General features: G+C 39.4%; 1 protein-coding gene across 1 annotated transcript in view; it reads left to right on the forward strand.

Moving 5' to 3' along the window:
• Positions 1-20,950: 20,950 nt before the first annotated feature.
• MTMR7 (myotubularin related protein 7) overlaps positions 20,951-21,758 on the forward strand; it is a 126,896-nt gene continuing 126,088 nt past the window's right edge. Inside the window, exon 1 of the mRNA XM_019828309.3 lies at positions 20,951-21,064. Coding sequence (XP_019683868.2) covers positions 21,022-21,064 — 43 coding nt within the window. The 5' untranslated portion in view covers positions 20,951-21,021. The remainder of the gene's footprint in view (positions 21,065-21,758) is intronic.

Raw genomic sequence — 21,758 nt, forward strand, 5'->3', positions numbered from 1 at the left:
CATATTAAAACTATACACCCATTGCTAATCCCATTCTTGGCCTGAATGCCTTTAAGAATAGAATCTAAATTTCACAGGTCACCATAATGGGGATTTTTTTGTTTCGTTTTGTTTTGTTTTCGAAGAATAAGACACTGACGAGTACTGTATCTTCAAACTACACAACTATGCATATTGTAGGATTCGATCCTATAACATTGCGCATTATAAGGATCCGGTCATCATATGAAAATTTTCAGCCTTCTAAAACATGTTATATTCACCTTTCTGCTGTTGTAGTTAAGATCATGAAGGAATAAAAATACTTAAATCAGAGATCCACTTCTAACATTTGAATCCAGACAGTCTTTTGTTCTTTCCTGGACAGATTATTTTGGCGTTGCTTTATAAAATGAAAGTGAAAACATATGTCCTTTAGCTTTATGAACACATGTCACTACCAAGGAAGCTAGCAACAACATCTTAAAGCATTTACAAGGTATAGGAGGGAGGACATGAAAAGTTGAATTTACTTCATGTATGATCTTGTAGGGTGTGACCACTGGAAAGAGGTATTGTGGACAGAAACCCCGTATTAGAGCGGCTCATGCTTACAACTGCAAGGCAAGTGTTCCTAATTTCTTCTCTGAAAACATGCAGCTTGTTTCGAGTTATCATTCTTCACTGCACTTCGAACTTCCTGACCGTTTTCCAAGTCTGCTCTTCTGTTCGTATTATTTTGTCTTTCTGTTCCATTCTGAGGGACAATATGATCTGGAGTGGAAAGATGCCTCCAATTTCCCGAGATGGGAGAACATCCCAAGGACAAAGGTTGTCCCAGTACCGTCCTGTAAGTCAGTGTTTCCTAAACTTCTCTGCGGATAAGAATGACCAAGGCACGTGTTTAAAACACTAATTCCCAATCTGTGCCTTTGAAGAGTCTAATTCAATAGGCTTAGAGTTGGACACAGGCATCTTTCATTTTAACAGGTTACTAGGATATGGTTGTCATCAGGACAGCTTGGGAAATGTTGAATTAAAGGAGGTTTTCTCACACTGTGATTCAAGAATGACCTTTAAAGGATCAGAGCGCCTGAAAGAGACTGTGAAGGTTGAATTGTGCCCAGCCAAGGAGTCTGGAGCCGGGGCTGACATTCCACCAGCACTCCTGGCTAGGATGTGCTCACTGGCAGGAGTGTGAGGGACCTAAGAAAGGAGAACTCTTTAACTTGGTCCACTCACAGGAAACACTTTTTTTCTAACCGATACCACGTTGCGCATGTGCTAGCAGCTGGCCCATATGAGAATGGCCTAGAATGCTGGTTACATATACAGATTTCTGGACTGTTGCCTCAAATCTATTGAAAGAGGATCTCTCGATTGGGTTGTATTTCAAACGAGCTCCACTGCTGTGACTCTAATACGTGTAAAATTGGGAGAACCACCAACAGCTTAGATCCCAACCCCTTCCATGGCAACCTCTCTGATAGATGAGGCTCTGTATTCTTTGGATCTCTCATCTTTGAGGACTAACATCAGAAGCTGCAGGTGACACTAGACAGAAATTAACAAGTCTTCTGGGACTCTAGTGCTCTCACAGCACAACTTGAAAAACCAGAGTTCATAGGTCCTCAGTTCCTTGAGCCCAAAGGCACTTCACCAGTTCCTAGTATCTTTGGATCCGGAGCCTAGTTACAATAAACACAGCACACCCAAATTGTGACTCTTACCGGATTTCAACCTACACCATCCTGACCTGCACTGCCGCATTAACCAGGTACCTATGTCTCCCTCATTTTCCTCTTAGTTTCCACACTTCTATTCCTCATGTTCCAGTGGGACTGCAACTCATTTCAAAGTTTGTCCCTATTCTCTATACATCTTGTAAGGTTCCAGAACCCGACCTCCTCTGATAGTTCATTTCATTCCTACCACATTGCCTCCCAATCACTGATTCTCTCTGAAGCCCTTTCTCCTCACCCCGCTCCCTTCTCACCACCCAACTGGCTGTGATCCACCCACAGGGCTCAGCCTCATGTAAACTTGGGACCGGGGATGCTGGCTCAGGACACACTGGGTTTCCTTCCTGCGGGACAGAACAAATGCTCCTTTGAATACAACCTATGCAGCAGTGCAGCTGCCTGGGTCCAGATGTCTGAGAGCAAATGCTAGTGAATTGGTTTTTATTTACCTTCTCATTTAGTTCTGTGATTTGGCTATTGTTGCGTTAATTTAGTCCAACACATTTCATAAGGCGGTCTCTGATGTAAGGCCTAGTGAAATGCGACACAGGAGAAGGAGCAAAATCGAGAATCACCACAAAACTTAGGCAACTCTCCCAGGACTTACTTTTAACTAGAAATTTGTACTTTTTGTTCACATTCACCCAATTCCCCTATCTCCTAACCCCCCACCTCTGCTAACCACAAATCTGATCTCTTTTTCTGCAAGTTTGGTGTTTTGTTTTTGGTTTCGGTTTTGTTTTTTAAGATTCCACATAGAAGTAAGACAATATAGTATTTGTCTTTCTCTGGCTAACTGTGTCATTTAGCATAATGCCCTCAAGATCCATTTATACTTAACACTTCCATATAGGGTATTTGAAAATTGCTAAGAGACTAGATCCTAAAATTTGTCATAACAAGGAAAATAAACTTTTCATAACTATACAAGGTGATGGATTTTGCTATCCAAACTTATAGTAATCATTTCATAACATATGTATATCATTATGCTAAACACCTTAAACTTTTAAGTGGCATATGTCAAATATATTGCAACAAAACTGAAAAAAAACTTCACATCACTTCATATTTGTCTGTAAACTACACATAGTGATTTAAACACTGCCGATGACATAGTATTATATATCAAAAATCCTAAACATGCCACCAAAAAACTATTAGAACTGATAAGTGAATTCAGTAGGGTCTCAGGATACAAAATATGAAAAAAATCTGTTTCATTTGTATATAATAAACATGAAGTAGCAGCAAGAGAAATTAAGAAAAACAATCCCATTTTCAATTGCATCACAAGAGTAAAATACGTAGGAATAAACTTAACCAAGGAGATGAAAGACCTATACTCTGAAATCTATAAAACTTGGATGAAAGAAACTGAACATGACAGAACCAAATGGAAAGATTCCATGGCCATGGATTGGAAGAAGTGATATTGTTAAAATGCCCATATAACCCAAAGCAATCTACAGATTTAGTGCTAGCTTACCAAAATACCAACCGCATTTTCCACAGCACTAGAACAAACAATTCTAAAATTTGTAGGGAACTCTAAAAGACTCTGAAGAACCAAAGCAATCTTGAAAAAGAAGAGCAAAGCTGGAAGTATCACAATCCCAGACGTCAAGGCACACTACAAAGTTGCAGTAGTCAAAACAGTATGGTACCGGCACACAAAGAGATGCACAGATCGATAGAGAGAACAGCATAGAGAGTCTGGAAATAACCCCGTGGCTTATATGGTCAGTTAATCTATGACAAAGGAGGCAAGAATATGCAATGGCAAAAAGACAGTCCCTTCTACAAAAGGTGTTGAGAAAACCGGACAGCTACATGCAGAAGAAAGAAACCGGATGACTTTCTGACACCATACATAAAACTAAACTCAAAATGGATTCAAGACTTAAGTGGGAGACCCGAAACCATAAAACTCCCAGCAGAAAACCCGGGCAGTCATTTCTTTGACACTGGCCATAGAAACATTTTTCTGGATATGTCTCCTCAGGCAAGAGAAATAAAAATATAATTAAACTATTGGGACCAGACCAAAAAAAACCCAAAAACAAAAACTTCTGCTTCCTTCTTTCTGGGAGTGTCTTCTAATCTTAGAATTTCCTTTTGAATCTATATCTGAATTTTTCTTCTGATCCCTGTCTTCCAAAGCAGAGGACATCTATAAATGCTACCAAGTCCAGGGGCACCTGGGTGGCTCAGTCGGTTAAGCGGCCGACTTCAGCTCAGGTCACGATCTCATGGTCTGTGAGTTCGAGCCCCGTGTCAGGCTCTGTGCTGGCAGCTCAGAGCCTGGAGCCTGTTTCAGATTCTGTGTCTCCCTCTCTCTCTGACCCTCCCCCGTTCATGCTCTGTCTCTTTCTGTCTCAAAAATAAATAAATGTTTAAAAAAAAAATTAAATGCTACCAAGTCCACCCGCTTGGAGACACAGTGAGGGATGGCTTTTCTATGCTCAGGTTCCTTCTCTGTACCCATCACTGCTGCAGGCTCCTCTCGGTCCAGATTTCACATGATTCTATTAGACATGTCTGGAAAGGAAGACATTTCCCTTACGAAAGAATTGCTCTTTAATGTGGTTTTGCTAAGCTTCGTGTAACGAGAGTCATAAATAACATTATAGGAGATGAAAAATAATCTTTAATCTTTTAATTTATTACTGAAAATTTTTATTGATGTATAGTTGACATACAATATTATATTAGTTTCAGCTGCACATCATAGCGATTCAATGTTTATATATATTACAAAGGGATCACCGCAAGAAATCTAGCTGCCATCTGTCACCACATAAAGTTGTTAATGCTTATTAACTATATTCCCTAGTCTGTACATTATATCTTCGTGTCTCATTTATTTTATAGCTGGAAGTTTGTACCTTTTAATCCTCTCCCTTCTTTACCCATCCCCCTACCCCCTTCCCTTCTGGCAACTACCAGATTGTTCTCTGTATCTATGAGTCTTCTTCTGTTTTGTTTTGTTTGTTTATTTTGTTTTATAATATTCTTAAATAGCTTTCCAAGGGGCAAAAGAGCCCCGATTTTCAGAAATTGTTTGCTGGGAGACAAAAAAACACAGCTGCAATCAACTGGTTTGTTCTAAAAGCTATTATCTTGTCACGAGACTGGAATGAGCTATGATTTGTAATTAGTGTATGGTCAGTAGAAAATGATCATTTCTGAGAGGGGAAAGGATACACATTTTGTTTATTGTTATTAACGAGGTGCACTGTTTTCTTCGGCAATACAAAGTGAGGTTTTAGTCTCATAAAGCAATTTTCCCTCTTGAAGTTGCCCTTACAAAACTGTGTGATGGGTGGCTGACTACTGATCCCACCTAACAACTTAACTGAGCTTGAATCATCCTTTGCCAACGCTACTCAGTGATGTCAAGTATCTTGAGACACAGGTGTCTTAAAAAGTGATGCACTTTCCATGGCCTTGGGTACAGAAATCCGTGAGTGAAAGTAAGGTCTTAGATTTAAAGTGAGTCTCCCCTTGGGACCACCTGACACTAGTAAGGTTCTACACGTGCTTTGGTGACCAACTCATGTGGCGGGAATGATGCACCAGCTCAAGTGGTAACGTCACAGAGGAAGCGGAAGGGGACAGACTCCGGCAAATTGCCAAATGCCATTCGGTCACCTAGCACTGTTTTTCTGCCTGCCCCTCTTTTGTTTGTATTTAAAGCTGCTGAGAGAGGGGCACCTGGGTGCCTCAGTCACTTAAGCAGCCAACTCTTGATTCCACCTCAGGTCATGATCTCACGGTTCTGTGAGTTCAATCCCCACATCAGGCTCCGCTGTCAGCGTGGAGCCTGCTTGGGATTCTGTCTCCCTCTCTCTCTGTCCCTCCCCCGCCCCCACTCTCTGTCTCTCAAAAATAAATTAAAAAACTTAACAAAAATAAAGCTGTCGAGAGAACACTGGATTTAAAAAGACTTCCTCTTTTATTTGCAAGACCAAACACAGAAAAAATGTAAAATCTGTTTACTTACTCAGAGAATCTGGGAAATATTTAATTGCTATCCCACTCTGTGGTAGCTTGGATTATGGGGTTGGTGGGGGGGGGGGGACTGTTGAGCAGCAGAGGGCCAGGGAGTAGATGGGCTTGCATAGGGCACGCCTCCTGATGTTTTCACTCAGCCCTGTTCTGTCTTGAAGAGAAAATAGATCAGTGCTCTAATATTACAAGTGATTTCCAAAAGAGCATACATAATATGTGAAAACTAGGATTTACGTTTTGAAAGCTTTAGAAAGTGATCTGGTGAGTTTCTTTGTTGGTTTTGGAGAGGGTGAGGAGATAGATGGGAGTGTTGTGGTTAAGGATTTTGCCAAGGTAACAGGTAGTTTGGGATTCCCCCACCCCCACCCTTGCCACGCACGTTTTTAAGTTCCACGTATGAAGACATAGGGCCTCAAATCTTAGTGGGTGGGGTTGGGAGGAGGGATGAAATAATGGTGAGTCACTGGTTAGCGTCAATTAGATAGCAATGCAAAGTTTATAATAAGCTCATAAATATCTGGAATCCCCCAAACCTGCCTGGCTTGGTCGCAAGAAAGACTCGTGAGATTTTTCAGTTACTTCCTGCTCTAAGCAGGACGTGTATGTTTTACCAGTGTGTCTTCACCTTCATTCAGGTGAAACAGGATGTGTAGGTATGATTGGGATGCAGAATGAGACAACATAGATGATTATTTCCATAGCTTCAATCATAAGCCTTCAGTAGTCCGTAAGATCTATCTGGTAATTTGGTTAAAATGTAATTTGAATAGAGCTCTCTCTGTCCCCGTATGTATGTATTTATGTGTTTACTTATAAAAAATTAAGAAGAGGGCAAAACATTCTGGTGTCCAGAGATAAGGTCATAAAAATAAAAATTCTGTAATCTTTTTGTGTTTCAGGGAGAAAAAATGTGGTAGCATATTTAAAGAGACTTGATTTTACCTTTAGTAAAACTCCCCATAGGAAATGATAAGACACATTTTAAAGACTTCTTTCTGCGTTTCTAAAAAACAAATACAGTAATTGGCTTAATGAAGGGAAAAACAGATAAGAATAACATTTAGAATGCCCATATTTTTCTCTGGGGAGCCACTATTTGGTACTATGAAGAGTTGCAAACATTAATATTTTCAGTTTCCAGGGAAAGTTTGAAACTTATACCAAAAGTTTCAAAGTCTAACTTCTGAGCCCTGAGCCTTTGCCAATATACAACATTTATTTTTGGCTCCGTGTGTGCTTACAGAGTTTCGTTATACCAAACGTTATGTAGCCTTTGATTTTTAGCCAAAAGTTTTGTCCAGCACTCCTAAATGAGCTCCCCCTTCAGACAGGTTAGTGGTCTTTGCATAGGAACTGAAACGTTCGCACCAGTTTGGCTCATGTGAAATAAGCATAGAAAACCACTGATGGCAATGGAGAAAATACGCAGGAAGCAGGTCTAGGGATTGTGTTACAGGGGCAATGATTCATCAGTAAGGCAGTCAGAGCTCCCAGAGAAAATAATTTCCATTTTACCACTGGACTGGAAGATAGAGATAGAACTAAATTTAAAAATTAAGTTTTAAAATGTTGACGTCTTACATTTGGTAATATTTTAGGAATATCTGTTATCTTAAACTGTATCCTTCCTAGTTCCTAAAATACTTGGGTGGAGGAGATCTTACCAATGAGGCAAAACTCCCCAGGGCTAAACATGAGGATCAGAGGTTACTTGATTATGAAGCCTAATCCCATCTAGTTAATAAAGGACAAAGACATTCCTTACAAGAAAAGGCAAAAAAAATGAAACTCTAATTTTATTTTGTTTTAAATTTGCTGAGTCTGGTGATCAAATTTTTCTAAGGTGAAGCCTGAATGACCCTACACGCCTTGAATTTAATGAATGGTAGGTTGTGGTTATTCATTTATTCAAACACATATCAAGGAATTTGAAAACAAGCAACCATGCTAATTCAGTGTATTATCCAGACAGTGTGGGGCTCAAAATTATTATGCAAGTAATAATTTCAATTTAGAAAAGAAACAGATCTGAGAATGTGTAATCAATGTACTAGAGCCGAGGAGAACCGTATGCAAGCTCCAGCCAATCATTAGTCATCAGTTATCTGCTTATGTGGTAAGTGCCGTGCTAGGCAATGGATATATAAAAATGAAGAATTAAAACTGAGTCACACACAGTCCAGTGAGTGGCTGGATATGAAACACATTATTGTAATATACCACGATAGAGCTATCAACCGGGTAGTCTAAGAAGACACGGGGTCAGGGCTTCGTTCAGAGACCTGGGAACGGCTCCATAGTTGAGGCAACTTTTGAGTTAAGTCTTGGAGTATGAGCAGGCACGTTCCTGATAAAGGAGGGGCGGTCATTCCAGGCAAGGGAACTGCCTGTGCCAACATATGGAACCCTAAGATCACCAGATCTTTTAAAAATGCTTAACGTTTCTGGAGTATAGTTAGCTTATAGGTGAGTACAGGGTGGGAGATGGGGTATGTGGGTAGATTCTCCCATTATTTTCTTGCCTTATTCTTGTCTGTTCATTCAGTTTATAAAATTAGCCTCGATGATCTCTAAGTTTCAAAATTCTACAATCCTATGAAAGGAAAAAAAATCTGTTTTTAGTTGGAAGAAAAGAGCTCTTTGGGGTGAACAAGGGTGTGGGATTGTTTCCATGAAAATGAGGATTTGCAGCTGCCTCACACAAGCTACATTAACAGTAAAAAAAATAAAGAGAGAGAGAGAGAGAGAACTTTTTTTCTTCTATTATTAGTATGTTTTGACATGTGCCTCTAGCACTATTTGGAAGGAAAATGACAATTTTTCCTCCAATATTAGATATGTTTCTTTTCATTTTCTTTTATTAGACTCCCTCAGCAAAAGGAAAGTTTTTATCCTGGTCTCATTTTTGGATAGAAAGTGTGCATTTTAAAACCAGGCAATCTACCTCTAAGAACCAATTTGTTGTCCATTTATCTATTTGTTTAAAAAAATGTTTTAATGTTTATTTATTTCTGAGACAGAGAGAGACAGAGCATGAGTAGGGAAGGGGGAGAGAGAGAGGGAGACACAGAATCCAAAGCAGGCTCCAGGCTCCTAGCTGTCAGCACTGAGCCCGATGTGGGGCTCGAACTCAAGAATCGTGAGATCAGGACCTGAGCCGGAGTCGGTCGCTCAACCAACTGAGCCACCCAAGCGCCCCATCTATTTATTTATTTTAAAGTTTATATTTTGAGAGACAGAGAGAAAGCATGAGCAGGGAAGGGGAGAGAGAGAGAGAGAGAGAGAGAGAGAGAGAGAGAGAGAGAGAGAGAATCCTACTTGGGGCTCGAACTCATGAACCGTGAGCTCATGACCCGAGCCAAAACCAAGAGTCAGATGCTTAATCCACTGAGGCACCCAGGTGCCCCACCAATCTGTTGTCTTTTATAGATAGTTACATATGCAAGAAACTCGGAGTCCAAGTTCTGAGTGGAGCTGCCCTGTAACAAAGTTCTTCTCAGAAACCAAAGCGAACCTCAAGTTATTGGGATGAGAGAAATGGCATGTAAAACTGATGTCCTGCTAATGAGCAAAACAAAAACAAAGAGAAAACGGAAACTGTTCCCCACATAGCACATGATTTCAAAAATGTAGAAGCTGGAAAAATAAAACATGAAGTGGCTTATGAAAGACAAAAACACTTGGGATATTTTTTAACACATTGTACTGAAAATTACTTTGAACACTCACATTCAGGGAGAATGACGGAGTCTGTTGATCATTTAAATAATTAAACTTTAACTCAAAACCACAGAGACTGGAGCTAAACTTTAAACTCTAAAAACAGACAGCTACTTTTTCAGATGATATTTCTTTAGAGTGTAGTTTTACAAGGAGTTAAAATCAGAATGAAACAATTATCTGATTTTTAAAAACTTGGATCTTAGCTAATTTATTTTAGTCTCCAAATTCCTAAAGAGTGCTTGACATGTTTTGCTTCTTCGAGATCAGTAAAGACCACTGGTTGCTCTGACACAAGAAACACCCTTGCACTCTATCTTTAATGGAAAAACAAGCTCTCAGATCAGAAATCTTTGCATTTCCCTGTTCCCTGACTTTCAAAAGCAGCCCGCTACACCTTCATCCATCCAAAGCTTAGCCACCCTTTATGATCAAATTCAAACCATCTTCTCTGTAAAATGTCCACTTGACCATTCTGCTTGAATAATTGCTTTCCGCTCAGAAATTCTTCAGTAACTATTACCCATCATGTAAGCGGCAGTAAGTCCCATGTTAGCTCTTTTATTATTATCCTGGAATCTGTACTGTTGACTTTCAGTATGAGCAGGTGTTTGTGTCTAGTCTCCTCAACAAGGTCATTGCTCCTTAAAGACAGAGACCTTTTCTTCTTGGTGCTTTTACAGAGTTTGCTCCAGTAAATATTTGGTGATTTGAATAATTGATTAATTCAACAAACATTTACCAAGCAACTACCATGAAATGAACTAACATAGACCCTGTGTCTTTTTCTAGGTTTGTCCTGAAGGCTCGTGATAAACCCAAATGTAAAAATGTAAAAATCAGTTAAACGTAAAAATCTTCATCCTCTGTAGCTAAGTTGCTTATTTTTATAAGTTAGTGATTTAAAAATTTTTATTTATCAAATAGAAGGAGAAGAAGAAAAAGGGGGGAGAAGTTGAAATTTTTATAGGCTTAAAAATCTAAATGTTTATATTTTCCATCTCTTCAACAGCATTACTGCTGTATGATAGATTTATGTGGCTAATAATGTGATGACAAAGGGAGACACATTATTGCTCTGAACTCATGGCCCAGGGACTCCCCATAGCTCACACGAACCAAATGTGAGCCTCCGTCTGAAAAAAAATCTAGTGATTTATGTGATGTCAATATGTCAATATTCCTAATAGCAAGACGACCTAATCAACAGCTCAGTAGAAACGATAGGTCATGGGAATTTGAGTTAGATCACCTGATTTTAAATCTAGCTATATTATTTAGTTAAGTTACCCAGCTTCAATTCTTGGAAAGCTGAGATAATTATTGTGATGATAATCATAATAATGTCTGTCTTCAGAGTGTTGGTATACAAAATAAAGGAGTACTACAAAGTACCATACTTTTGTAAACAAAACTGTAAAGTACTTTTGGTTATGATTATGGATGTCATGTTGGCCCATCTACAGTTCATTCAATAAATATTAATTAACATCATGAACCAGTGATCAGTTGTCTTCCCATTACCTATGTTGAAACTCAACTAATCATGGCAATTAAATGGCGCTTTTTAAAAGCTGTGCAGAGGGAAGTTCTAGCTTTTCATTTCTGCTATTTTAAGTAAGGTAGTAAGTATTTAATCATGGACTTAGTTTCTGTATAATTGATTTCAAACATCAGGATAAAATATACTGCAAAAAACTCATTATAAACAGAGGACATTTACTATATTTTTAAAAAATAAGAGTGTTTAGGGCCACCGGGTGGCTCAGTCGGTTAAGCCTCTGACTTGTTTCAACTCAAGTCATGATCTCATGGTTTGGTGAGTTTGAGCCCCACGTTGGGCTCTGCACTGAGTGTGCGGAGCCTGCTTGGGATTCTCTCTCTCTTTCCCTCTGTCTATGCCCCTCCTCTGCTCACACTGTCTCTGTCTCAAAATAAATAAACTTTAAAAAAAAATAAGAGTTTTTAAATCTCTGTAAGTTATGGCATAAGAGGTTGAGGTACCCAATCTCTTTTGATTATTAAAAGACATTAAAATTTTTTTTTAAATTAAAGGAATTAATTAAATTATTCCTTAATTAAATTAGGAATTTAAAAAAAAATTTTTTTTATCTGGTAATGACAGGCTAGACACAAAAAAGAACTGAAACTAAACAGTATGCCAAGTTGGTAAATTTATTTCTCGCCAGAGTGGAAATTAGAAATTCTGAAACTACACACATACAGGGTTGAACAAATAAGCAAATAAATTGCAGAGAGTGGGAGCCTATATTTCTCACTGTCAAATAAGAAGTTAAAAAAGTAAGAAGAGAAATTAAAATGAACCCTGTGGTTCTGGATTTGAGTCAGAGATATCAGTATGAATTCATGTTTATTTTAATATATATGCAAATAGAACTAAAAGTAGTTTTAGATATGTGTGTATATGTAAATTAGTACACATACATATATTGGCTCAGCAACTGTAACACCCTAATAGCAATAAGCACACTCAGTCCCAAGATTTTGGTTTCTAAATATCATTCTTCAATAAAACAAAGCAGGGTTCCTTAGAGAAATGGTTTACTCTAGGGCTGGCACAAGAAAAAACACAAGATGAGCTCGGACCATCTCATAGTGCCAGAGAGTAAGGAAATGCTAAGGAAGAAGGACCAAGAGGAAAAGGAAAAGAAGGAAAAGAAGAGGAAAAAGAGAAGGGGACAAATCAAAGGACATAGGAGCCTACCTGAAAGAATTCTCTATGGACAAAGCTGGAATGCTTTGAACAAATAAAGACAGTATTGGGTTATAAAATGTATTGATTAATTCATCTGGTATAAATGATTAAATATATAAATGAATGAATAAATGAGAAGGGACAAATCTTCCTTACATAGGAATGCCAAATAATATATGTAGCTATTCCTCTCTCTAGAAGGTAGAGCTTAATTCCCCTACCTTTGAATGTGGGATGGATTTATTGACTTATTACCAAAAAATAAAGAATGGAAGGGGAAAATAGTAACTTTATGGAAGAGAAACTTGGTAGACATCTCAACCAAGTGATCAAGGTTAAACTCACCATGTGGATAGAATCCATCTCCTGATAATGATTTGAACAGAACAGTGCCTCACCTATGTGCTATTTTTACCAAAAACCTATAACCCCAGTGTGATCATGAAAAAAAAAACACAAAAAACAAAACAAAGCAAAAACCCCAAAACATGGGACTGCCCCAAAATGAGATAAAGTCTACAAAATTTCTGACTTACCCTCTTCAGAAGTGTCAAGGTCATGAAAAACAAGGAAAAAATGTTATAGACTAGAGGAGAGTTTAAGGAGATGTGACAATTAAATGCAATTTAGTTTCTTGAAACAGGAAAAAAGACATTTTGTTTTAAAAAAGTGAAATCGAAATAAAGTCTGTAGTTTAGATAATAGCATTATTTCTTAAAATGTACATTGTTACATAATTTGTTAACATTAGGAGAAACTGGGGGGCACCTGGGTAGAAGGTTACCTTTCAACATCGTCTTGATCACTGGCCTAGCATAGCTCTCCAAGTGCTCTCCAAGTGCAGCTCTGTTATGCATGCCTGGTTGGAGCCAAAGTAATTTGCTCCTGATCACTGCTGCTGGGACCACAGATACACAGCGGCCCTTTCAACTGCCACCAGGGCCAGCACAACTATCACACTGAATTTTTTTTAAGTTTATTTATTTTGAGAGGGGTAGGGCAGGGTAGAGAGAGAGAGAATCCCAGGCAGGCTCCGTGCTGTCAGTGTGGAGCCTGACTCGGGGCTTGAACTCATGAACCATGAGATCATGCCCTGAGCCGAAACCAAGAGTTGGCCACTTAACTGACTGAGCCACCCAGGTGGCCCAAAGGTTTTTTTTTTTTTTAAATTGAGATATAATTGACATATAACATTGTGTAAGTTTAATATATGCAATATGCTCATTTGACACATCTATATATTTTAACAGAATTACCACGGTAGCCTTAGCTAAAACCTCTGTCACATTAATTATCATTTCTTTGTGGTGAGAACAATTAAGATCTAGTCTTTTATGGGGCGCCTGGGTGACTCAGTCGGTTAAGTGTCCGATCAGGTCATGATCTCATGGTTCGTGAGTTCGAGCCTTGCATCGGGCTCCTGCTACAGCTCAGACAGAGCCTGGAGCCTGTTTCAGATTCTGTGTCTCCCTCTCTCTCTGCCCCTGCCCGCTTGCACTCAGTCTCTCTCTCTCTCAAAAAAACATTAAAAAAATTTTAAGATCTAGTCTCTTAGCAGCTTTGAAGTTTCTAATAACAGTATTGTTGACTCTAACACTTTGACTGTCTTGCTGAAATTGGCGGGCTCATAAAAATCAGACCTAGGGCATACACTTGGATTTCCGTGGCCCTCTTGGTTCTTCTCAGTTTCTCAGGAAACAGAGAACAAGGATCTGTGCATTGTGGCTTTTTCATTCCCCAGTACAGAGCTTTGTGGTTGCCTTCCCACAAGGTAGAAGGAAGAACAGAGCAAACACACACTTTGTCAGTCCCCTCTGCTGTGTGTGTGGGCAGGCAGGGGGCCAACCCCAAGGGGACTCCAACAAGTGTTGCTGAGGCGCCTTTCCATTGGCAGCTCTGTGCCTGTGCTTTCCCCATCCCGGTAACCCAGGCTACGAGGCCCATGTTCTTTTATATCAGCTTTTCCCTAGGATCGCAATGGCTCTGGCTCACACAAGTCTTCTGAGTCCCCAGAGACAAGGCCTTTGCACCCTTCACCAAGAGCACTCTGGACAGCACCGGGTGACACTGAATGACGTCGGATCGTTTGTTCACGCGGTGATCCTTTCACCGATCTTACTATACAGTTTCACTTTGTCAGCTATACCCTTCAAAGCGTGTCAATGTTCTTACAAAACGACTGCTTAGAGCTCCTCCAAAAATAATTTTTTATTTCAAATCATAGGACGTGGAAATAATTCAGATTGCCTTAATTGAATACATTGCAACCATTAAAAATCCTTTTGTATAATAGCTTCACTGAGGTATAATTGACACGCACTGCTCCCATGTTTCAAATATACAATTTGATAGATTTCCATATACGTGAAACCACCACAATCAAGATACTGAATTACCACCGAAAATTGCCTGTGCCCTTTGCGATCCTTCTCTCCTCTCTCCACACTTTCCAAATAATCTCCTCCTCTCAACCCCCAGGCAACCACTGATCTGCTTTCTGTCATTATAAATTAGTTTGTATTTCCTAGAATTTTTTTATAAATAGAATTATACAGTATGTCTGTGTGTGGACGGGGGTTGGGGTGGATGTCTGGCTTCTTTTATTCAGCCTAAGTATTTGACATTTGTCTATGTTGTGCGAGTTAATAGCTCTATTGTTTTCCAGTCGCTAAGGATTATTCATTATATGGAGATGCCAGAACTTATATATCCAATTACCTGGTAATGAACATTTGCGTTGTTTCGAGTTTGGGAATATCACAAAGAAGTGCGCTGTGTGCATTTTCATGTACGCGTCTTTGTGTGGACACACACTTTTGTTTCTTTTGGTTAAATACCTACGAATGGAGTGCCTGACAGAGTATGTATGTGTTTAGCTATTTGACCCACTGCCAAACTGTTTTCCAAAGTGTTTTCACCATTTCTCCTTCTCCCCAGCCACGTACGAGAGTTCCAGTTGTTCAACAACTCTGCCGACACGCCGTAGAATTAATCTTTAAAATTGTAGCCATTCTTAAAGGTGTGAGGTAGTGTCTGGTTATGGCTTAACTTGCATTTCTCTGTTGACTGATCACGTTGAGCATATTGTCATGTGCTTATTTGCCTTCCAAAGGTTCTGTGGTGAAACTGCTTAAATTTTTTGCCCATTTTTAATTGTTAAATTTTTTCCAGCTTTATTAAAATACATTTGACATCTAACGTTGTGTGAGTTTAAGGTGTATGCCATGTGATGATTTGATACACAGGCATACTGTGAAGTGTTTATTTACCACAATGAGGCTAGTTAATACATTCTTCGAGTCACGTAATTACCATTTTATTGTGTTGTTACGGTGAGAACATTAAAACGCTACTCTCACAGCAACTTTCAATTATACAATACAGTATTGTTTACTTAGACCCCTGCCTCCCAACTTAGAACTGAAAGTTTGTACCCTTTTGTATTTTTTTATTAAAAAAATTTTTTTAATGTTTTATTTTTGAGAGAGAGAGAGAGAAAGAGACAGAGTGCAAGCTGGGGAGGAACACAGAGAGAGGGAGACACGGAATCCAAAACAGGCTCCAGGCTCCCAGCTGTCAGCACAGAGCCTGATGCGGGGCTTGAACTCACAAACTGTGGGATCATGACCTGAGCCAAAGTCAGAAGCTCAACCGACTGAGCCACCCAGGCGCCCCTGTACTCTTTTTAAATTTTTTTTTTTTTTGACAGAGAGAGAGGGAGAGTGCATGCACATGGGGAAGGGTCAGGAAGAGAGGGAGAGAGAGAATCCCAAGCAGGCTCCATGCTGTCATTGCGGAGCCCAATGTGGGGCTCGATTGCACAAACCATGAGATCCTGACCTGAGCCGAAATCAAGAGTCTGATGCTTAACTGACTGAGCCACCCAAGTGCCCCTGAAAATTTGTACTCTTTTACCAACATCTCCCCATTTCCCTTACCCCCCAGCCCCTGGCAATCACCATCCTACTCTCTGTTTTGATGAGTTCCATGTTTTTACATCATGCGGTATTTGTCTTCCTCTGTCTGACTTATTTCACTGAGCATAATGCCCTCAAGATCCATCCATGTTGTCACAAATGGCAGGATTGCCTTCCTTTTTTGTGGCTGAATAATGTTCCATTGCATATTTATATATACATATATATATAAATATATAATATTATATATATTAATAATATATAATATATTCATATTCATATATTTGTATCCATATTCATATATATTTATAATATAAACTTATATATTATATATTTATATACTTAATATATAATATATAATTTTATGTATATTCACCTGTTGATGGACACTTTAGTTGTTTCTGTGTTTTATTTGCCTCATTTTAAAAAAGGCATGGTTTATTTTCATATTACTGAGTTATGAGAGTGCTTTACATACAAGTTCTGGATGCAAGTTAGGTATGTGACATGTAAACATTTCTTTCAGTCAATGGCTTGCCTTTTCATTCTCTTAAGATGTCTTTCAAAGCAGAAGTGTCTTGATTTTGAGAAAGCCCAATTTATGATTTTTTTTAATGGATTGTGTGTTTTGCTGTCATATGTAAGAAAACTTCGCTGAGCCCAAAGATTTTCTCCCATGTTTTCTTTTGAAGCTTTATAGTTTTAGGTTTTATATTTAGGTCTATGATTCATTTTGAGTTGAATGGTGTGAAGTAGGATCACACATTTGTTTTATTTGTTTTTGTTTTTGCGTTTTTGTGGGTGTTTTTGCACATGGATATCCAATTTTCCTAGCACCTTTTGTTGAAAAGACTATTCTTTCTCCACTGAATTGCTTTTGTACTTTTGTTGAAAGTTAATTGAGCATGTATATGTGGGTTTATTTCTGGACTCTGAATTTTGTTTACTCTATTTGTCTTTTCTTAAGCCAATACCACCACATTGTCTTGATTACTATAGTTTCATGATTTTCAAGTTTAGATACTGTGAGTCCTCCAAATTCGTCCTTAGTTTTGACAATGCTAGGTCTTTTGCATTTGATCTATACTCAGTTTTTCAATTATACAAAAACAACCTACTGGAATTTTTGTTAACTTGCTGGAATTTTGACTGTGATTGCACTGAATCTGTAAGTAAATTTGGGAACAACATAGTAATAATATTGAGTGCTCCAAAACACGAAGACTGTATTATTCTCCATTTATTTAGGTCTTCCTTAATTTCTCTCAGCAAGGTTTGCACTTTGCAGAGTTAGGGGTTATACTTTTTGTTTATTTATTTATTTATTTTTGGTTAGATTTACCCTTATTTCACATTTTTTAATTTTATTGTAAATGGCATTATTTTTAATTTGCAACTATTAGTTGTTGGCATATAGAAATACAATTAGTTTTTGTAGTGACCTTGCATCCTATAAGCTTGTTACTTCTAATAGCTTTTTTTGTAGATTCCATGGATTTTTCTGTGTATAGAATCGTGTTGGTAGCAAATAGAGACAGATTTACTTCTTTCTTTTCAATCTTTAATTTCTTGTCCTTGCCTTATTGCACTGGCTGGGACCTCTAGTACAGTGCTGAGTAACAGTGGTGAGAGTGGACATCCTTGACTTCTTCTGACCGTAAGGAGAAAATTTCTGCTTTCATCACCGAGTATGATGTTAGCTGTAGTTTTTCTGTAAATGCTCTTTACCACGTAGAAGTTCCCTTCTGTTCTTAGTTTTGTAAGAGTATTGTTCTATTAATCAGAGATGGATGCCAGATTTTGCCAAATGATTTTTCTTCACCTGGGGAGGCTGGGGAGTTGATTTTTGATTGTTAAATCAACCTAATTACCCGGTATAAACAAGGGTTTTTAAAACAGAGAAATGTATCAAATTGGATTTGAGTTTAATTTACTTGACTACTTAGTGATAGTAGCACAGTTTATTAACACATGAAAGATTAGTTGTTTTTCTAGTGATGATTACTTTCAGTAAGTCTCAAAAATTATTGATTTTTTAGAGCGAAATAATCTTGAGACATAAAATTTGGAATGATAATTGGCTTGCCAAGGTTAAATGCAATGTGTTCTTTGCTTCAGTCTTCTTAGAAATGAGAAAATATCTGAAGTGCCTACTTTTCATGAGCTTTTAGGCATTTCCAACCACATAAGTTTTCAGCGTAGGGCAAAGTATTTTCTGTGGTTCTACCTGTTTACACAATTCTCTTTCTCCCACTCTATTTTGTGAGAACATTGGCTGGGAACTAGTGTAAATCAACTCCCCTTTGGAGGCATTTTCCCCAAAGGAGGTGGCAGGAACACTGCTTTGGGTGACCCTGGTAGTCCACAGTGGGGACATAAAAGGATCGAGCAGTAACACCACCCATTAGCTACTGCTTCCCGAGAGATGTACAGGAAATGTTCATGATCAAATTTCAGTTGAAACTCAGGGCAGGAAATGACTATTCTCATCAAAGGGGAATTAAAAGATTCCCTCAGGCCTCAGGAGGCAGTGAGGAGGATTGTAGTACTGAGCAAGTTGCCAAAGTGAGAAGTCAGATAATGAGCTCTTGAGTTGGAGAGACAGAGCCAATCAGCCATCAGCCATTTTATTAAGCAGTAAATCAGGAGAAGTAGACTGGAAGGAATCCAAGCACTCAGAAGAAATGGAATGATCAAGACGTCAAGGACATTAAGCAAGCACATAAGCAAAGACTAGGAATTTTTGCAAACAGTGTCTATTAGTATAGGATCTGGGGACTGGGAGACCGGGGTCTGAGCTATGTCTCCTTTCATTTTCTTTTTAAGCCTCGATCAGTTTTCTTATCTGCATTATGATAAGGTGAGGTACAAAATGCTCCCTAACCCTAAGTGACTTCTAAAGTCAGATTCTGTTCAGTGAAAAGGTGCTTCGAGTTGTTGAAGACTTAACTGGTTGGTATATGGTGAGAGTCCAAACTAGAGAGTGCTGACTGGTTCAGCAGGTTACAGAAACTGAACTTGGAATTCTCAAGGCAATCTTGGTGGAAAGGCACAGAGAAGCGCATGTTAGCAGAGAAACTCCCGAGAGGAGGAGGACCGGGTGAAGGGCCAGTGAGAAACCCCCCATGTTGAGTGTAACAGCACTTCAAGAGCAGGAATGACAAATGTTTTACATGAAAATTTTATAGATTTCCCCCATATATTGCACAGGTATGCAAAACTGGAACTTTCTTCATTTCTTTATAATTAAACTAAAGTTTTAGTCCCCCCCCCTTTTTTTTTAAAGTTTATTTGTTTTGAGAGAGAGAGACCATGAGCATTGGGTGGGGAAGGAGTGGGGATCAGGGAGGAGAGGGGGAGCTGGGGGATTTGGGGAGGGGCAGAGAGAAAGGAAGAGAGAGAGAATCCCAAGCAGACTCCACGATGTCAGCTCAGAGCCCTATGCAGGGCTCGACCTCACAAACCATGAGATCATGACCTGAGCTGAAATCGAGAGTCAGACCTTGACGATCGAGCCACCCAGGCAACCCGTTGAGTCCCCCTTCTAATGGGCGGTGACAAGAGTAATCTTGATTCAGGGTTAGCACAGATACTTGAGGTTTGAAACTCTGTAGATTATGGCTGCCTTTTCAATCATTCTCATTCTCCCTCAACCCCTTCCTCCTTTCTGCCCAGGAGGTGACATAAGTCCCAGAAAGTAGGGAATTTAACTACCATCCAGGCAGGTCAGGGGAAGAGAGCGCCTGGTACTCCATCATCCTGTGTCAATCTCTGGAGGCCGCTGAGATGTGACTAATCCTGCTAGCCTCTGGATGTGTGCCCTGTTGCATGTGCCGAAGGAAACAGCGTCCTCCCCGTCACATCTCTGGTTATCTGCTCACTGCAGGTCACACTGGGTCCTGATAACTGGGGCATGCGTTCTAGTTCCCTCCATGTCCCCTGGTCTGGGTGCCATCAGCATCCCCCTGTCAGGACCACAGTAACTTTCTGCTGCTTTTCCTGTATCACCCGGAGGATGCATGAGGTGGTCCTGGAACCAGATGTCTGGGCATATCTCTCAGAGTTTCGTGGCACCAGGATGGGTGCAGGGCTCCTTGGAGTGGCTGACAGCCTTCCCAGGCTAGGCTCTGAGAAGGAAGGCCTGGGTGCTCTCCTGCTTTGGGTCCCCTAACCCTATCCTGGATTTCCAGTTGCCTTCCGTACCTAGACTCAGCCTAGGCCAGGAGGAGGGCCAGGGGCCAGAGACACTTACAAATTCCCTCTCTTCTCTCTTGCTTTCTCTCCTCTTTGAAGTTCTTTCCTCCAGCCAAGAAAAGTCTTTTCATCCTCTTCTTGTGTGGTTGCAAATGGGCTCTTCATCTTTCTTGTTTGTTTGTTGTTTGAGAATAAACGCGGTATCTTCTTCCTTCAGGCTTTGACTCTTGATAATTAAAGCTGAAGTTTTGGAGTTCAGAAAAAAAAATTTTGTTTTTTAGGTTTGTGGCTCTCCGCTCGACTTTCTGCCCCTCAAAGACTTTTCAGTTCTAGTTTATATCTGACCTCTTAAGTGTAAATCAAAGATGTTATAGTTCGCTTGAGTAGTGGGTGGGAAGATAATGTAAAAGGAAACGTAAGGAGAAAGAACTTCAATTACTATTTCAAATATTACTCACGACACTAACATGCGTTTTCAGATTGGTAGCACTGTTGGGTGACGTGACATAAGTAACCAAAAAAATCCTTAAAAATTATCAGTATTATATATGTGTGTGTGTGTGTGTGTGTGTGTGTGTGTGTGTGTGTGTGTATTTGATTTGGTTGTTTCAGGTAGAGATGCAGAAAAAAAGATGAGCTGTAAGTCTAACATGACATACCATGGAAGAGAGGCAACGGGATTCCAGAGCTTGTGTTGACTTTCCTTCTCATCTGAACATCTGCATAAATTTGGATTTTCATGAGGTATAGCCTGTGGATGCAAGCTACTTTTATCTCTGAGAGTGAGTATAACCCCACTGACATCTGGGTTAAAGAGGAAATGGTCAATACATGTCAGTTAATTGTAGTAGTAGTAAAAGTTGAAACTGTGGTGGTAGGTATGTTCTTGAACAAGCAGACAATTTTACCAACCATCTGGGGAAAGAACATGAGACAAGACCAGCACAGGGGGCATCCCATTAGCAACACTTGTTTAGAGCCCTAAGTGAGAGAAACTGAGACTGGTATCCTAACCCACCTTGTATCTTCTCTACATCATTATCTATAATATAAAATGGTGCCCCACCAGACCTCAAAATGGTAATCAGTCAATGTCTGGTTGCTGACCTTGCAAATAGATGATGTCTCTGGAGCATCTGTTTACTTGAGATGCTATAATTGAGGACTCTTGGTTTATCTGAAAGAGGATGGGATAAGTGTATTAGTCAGGGTTCTCCTGAGAAATAGAACCAATAGGAGATATATACTAGGTATATATACAGGAGGGGTTATAGGAAATATATAGATGTATATCTTATAATCATATTATCCTATGTATATTCTATATATCTATATTATATCTATAAATCTAGATCTTTACCTATACCTATCTACTCTTTGTATTTAAGTCTAGTGCTAAATATTTATTTTAAGGAATTGGCTTATGTGATGGTTGCACTGGCAAGGTCAAAATCCGCAGGGCCCCCTGGCAGGCTG

This window comes from Felis catus, chromosome B1 (assembly GCF_018350175.1).
Source record: "Felis catus isolate Fca126 chromosome B1, F.catus_Fca126_mat1.0, whole genome shotgun sequence".
Classification (NCBI taxonomy): Eukaryota; Metazoa; Chordata; class Mammalia; order Carnivora; family Felidae; genus Felis; species Felis catus.